This window comes from Chiloscyllium plagiosum, chromosome 11, assembly GCF_004010195.1.
Source record: "Chiloscyllium plagiosum isolate BGI_BamShark_2017 chromosome 11, ASM401019v2, whole genome shotgun sequence".
NCBI classification, from domain to species: Eukaryota; Metazoa; Chordata; class Chondrichthyes; order Orectolobiformes; family Hemiscylliidae; genus Chiloscyllium; species Chiloscyllium plagiosum.
In genome coordinates this window covers 2,581,288-2,584,769 of record NC_057720.1, presented here as the reverse complement: position 1 = coordinate 2,584,769, position 3,482 = coordinate 2,581,288, and the positions used below count along the sequence as shown (strand labels likewise).

Genomic DNA, 3,482 nt, shown 5'->3' with positions numbered 1-3,482 from the left:
TTCAGGTGCAATCCGTCCTTCTTGTACAGGTCACTTCTACCCCAAAACAGCTTCCAATGATCCAAAAATGTGAATCCTTCTCCCATACACCAGCTCCTCAGCTATCCATTCATCTGCTCTATCCTCCTATTCCTGCCCTCACTAGCTTGTCGCATTGGGAGTAATCCAGATATTACTACTCTCGAGGACCTCCATTTTTAAATTCCTGCCTAACTCTCTGCAATCTCCCTTCAGAATCTCAACCTTTTCCCTTCCAATGTCATTGGTTCCAATATGTACAATGACTTCCTGCTGGGCCTTCTACCCCTTGAGAACATTCTGTACCCTCTCTGAGACATCCTTGATCCTGGCACCATAGAAACAACACACCATTCTGCTTTTTCTCTGCTGGCCACAGAAACATCTGTCTCTGCCTCTGACTAGAGAGTATCCTAACACAATCAGTTGCTTGGAACCCGACATACCTCTCATTACATTAGAGCCAGACTCAATGCCAGAAACTTGGTTGTTCGTGCTACATTCCCCTGAGAATTCACCTCCTACATTTTCCAAAACAGCATACTTATTTGAAGTGGGGATCGCCACAGAAGACACCTGTACTACCTGCCTACCTCTCTTACCTTTCCTGGAGTTAACCCATCTATATGACTGTATCTGAGACTTCCCCCCCTTTCCTATAACTGACATCCATCACATCCCTTTGCTCTTGTAAATTCCTCGTTGCCTCACTGCCTCTCCAACTGATCCATTCGATCTGATAGGATTCACAATCAACAGGATTTATTGCAGACATAATCCTCAGTAACCCATAAACTTTCCCTAAGCTCCCACATCTGACAAGAAGAGCATGTCACCCAGAAAATAGCACAATCTTATTCCTCTGCAAAATACTGCTCCAGGTTAAATTAATACTTCTGGCTAATATTCTAAGTTTAATCAAGAGACATAGCTCAATAAAACATAATCAAGAAAGAACCCACACTACTCACTACTGCAGACTTATTTTAAGGCTATGCTTAAAACCTAGTTATCTGTTTCTGTGTTGTGACCTCTCCCAAACAGGTTCCTCCAAGATCAGTTGTGAATTCAAACAGCAAAGACAGTAACTGCTAACTCTGTCAGTTAACATTGCGGGTTTCTTTCTTTCTTTCTTTCTTTCTTTCTTTCTTTCTTTCTTTCTCTCTCCCCCTCTCCTGCACTGACCTCACCATGTGCTTCCTTTGTCTGCTTCTCTCCCTTTTAAAAGTGCTGTTGTTTGGACTTTTCTTTCTCTCCAAAGTTCCAAAACAATGCAACAGCATATAAAACAGTAATTGCTGCTCCTGGAATTTGAGGAAATCACCTCCACACCTAAAATACCTCAAAAAAGGAGCAGCTGTTACAGCCAGAAATTTTTTCCATCCTCCATCTTGGATTACCCAGAATCCTTATCTTTCCCCTCTCACCCTAAACCTATGCTCTCCACTTTTAGACTCCCCACCCTGGGGAAAAGACTTTGTCTAACTATCCTTTCCATGCCCCACATGATTTTATAAACTTCTGTAAGGTCACCCCTCAGCCTCCAATCCTACAGGGAAAATAGCCCCAGCCGATTCAGCTCAAACTCCCAGTCCAGGCAACATCCTTGTAAATCTTTTGTGAAGCCTTTCAAGTTTCACAACACCCTCCCTCGAGCAAGAAGACCAGAGTTGAATACAGTATTCCAAAGGTTCTTGGAAATTCAAATTTTCCTACATTATACTCCATTTTCCAAATCTGTTTCCACATGCAGCAGTATGATGAAGCCTTCTGACAGAGATACGGAACACATGCTGTAAAGGTGACAGTTTAACACATTGAACGCTTTGGCATGTTGGAGACAAAAATTCTTTCAAGTACTTTTTGTAGATAATGTAAATAATTACAGCAAGTCTTCAAGACGAAGGTTGCAAGCTGTTGATTCGAGGCAGGAAACATTTCCCTACAGCATGGCAGGAGATGTCAATAGAAATGTAATCTTACCTTGGATGTGGGTTGGTGCAATTCCAGCCGTCAAACATATTGTTACCAAGAAAAGGAGGGATTTCCTGGAGAGAAATAAACTCCAGATTAGTCAATCTTAAAAGTTGTTTGGAAGTCTGCAGTTTTCCACAGCGGTAAATATTTTTGACAGAGAATTTTACAATAACCGATCATGCAGCCCATCAATTCCATGCGAGGGTTTATACTTTACGTGAGTCACCCTCACCATTCCCCAAGCATTTAACTTTTCTGCTCCTAACAGTAATGCAATGTATTTATTTCTCCCTCATGTTCCAATCCATCCATTTATTTGTATCCATCTCAGCTGCTATAAGCACTCTCTGCCGCTCACTCCTGCTCATTCTAATCACCCTTTGCAGCTCTTGATTTAATCGCATTTCATTGCATGAGAATTATATTCCACACTTTGTAACATGAAACGGAAACAGAAATTGCTGGAGAAACTCAGGCAGTCTGGCACATCTGCGGAGATCAATCAGAGTTAATGTTTTGGGTCCAGTGACGCTTCCTCAGAACTTGATACATGATCGGCTGTCAGATTGAAGTTCAATCAAAACTTGTGCCAATAAAAAACACAAATAACACACAGTGGTTAGCACTGCTGCCTCACAGCGCCAGAGACCTGGGTTCAATTCCCGCCTCAGGCGACTGTGTGGAGTTTGCACATTCTCCCCGTGTCTGTGTGGGTTTCCTCCGGGTGCTCCGGTTTCCTCCCACAGTCCACAGGTTAGGTGCTAAGTTGCCCATAGTGTTAGGTGAAGGGGTAAATGTAGGGGAATGGGTCTGGGTAGGTGGCGGGTCGATGTGGACTTGTTGCACCAAAGGGCCTGTTTCCACACTGTAAGTAATCTAAAACAAAAGTAATCTAAAATAAATCAGCTGATCACTAGTTAAGGGGTGACACGCAGTAAAAGGATGATTGCAGTGAGTTTGAGAACATGATCAGACATTGAATCTCTTTAGAGACATCTTGTCACCCATCATGGTTCACATGTTGTACTGCACCCGACATGATATTCATTTGTTTACAAAGTAGATCAATAAAGATTTGTCCATCAGTCGTTAACAATTTGATTCAATGTTCTTATCTATGGAAATACCGGAAATGCGAATGATGTGAAAAGAAAAGAATGACGAGAGTTAAATTAGGGCCAATCAAGGATAATAGTGGGACGTTGTGTGTGGAGTCAGAGGAGATAGGGGAAGCACTAAATAAATATTTTTCGACAATGTTCACTATAGAAAATGAAAATGTTGGCGAGGAAGATACAGAGATACTTGCATCTAGACTAGAAGAGATTGAGGTTCACAAGGAAGAGGTATTAGAAATACTGCAGAGTGTGAAAATAGACAAGTCCCCTGGGCCGGATGGGATCTATCCTAGGATCCTCTGGGAAGCAAGGGAAGAGATTGCCGAACCTTTAGCATTGATCTTCAAATCATCATTGTCTACAGGAATA

At 42.2% G+C, this 3,482-nt stretch overlaps 1 protein-coding gene across 3 annotated transcripts in view; it reads right to left on the bottom strand.

Moving 5' to 3' along the window:
* Positions 1-3,482, bottom strand: part of LOC122554101 (collagen alpha-1(XXIV) chain) — a 461,503-nt gene that overhangs the window by 407,150 nt on the left and 50,871 nt on the right. For all 3 annotated transcript variants that reach the window (XM_043698575.1, XM_043698576.1, XM_043698577.1), the window contains exon 2: positions 2,002-2,066. In XM_043698575.1, the coding sequence (XP_043554510.1) occupies positions 2,002-2,066 (65 nt within the window). The remainder of the gene's footprint in view (positions 1-2,001; positions 2,067-3,482) is intronic.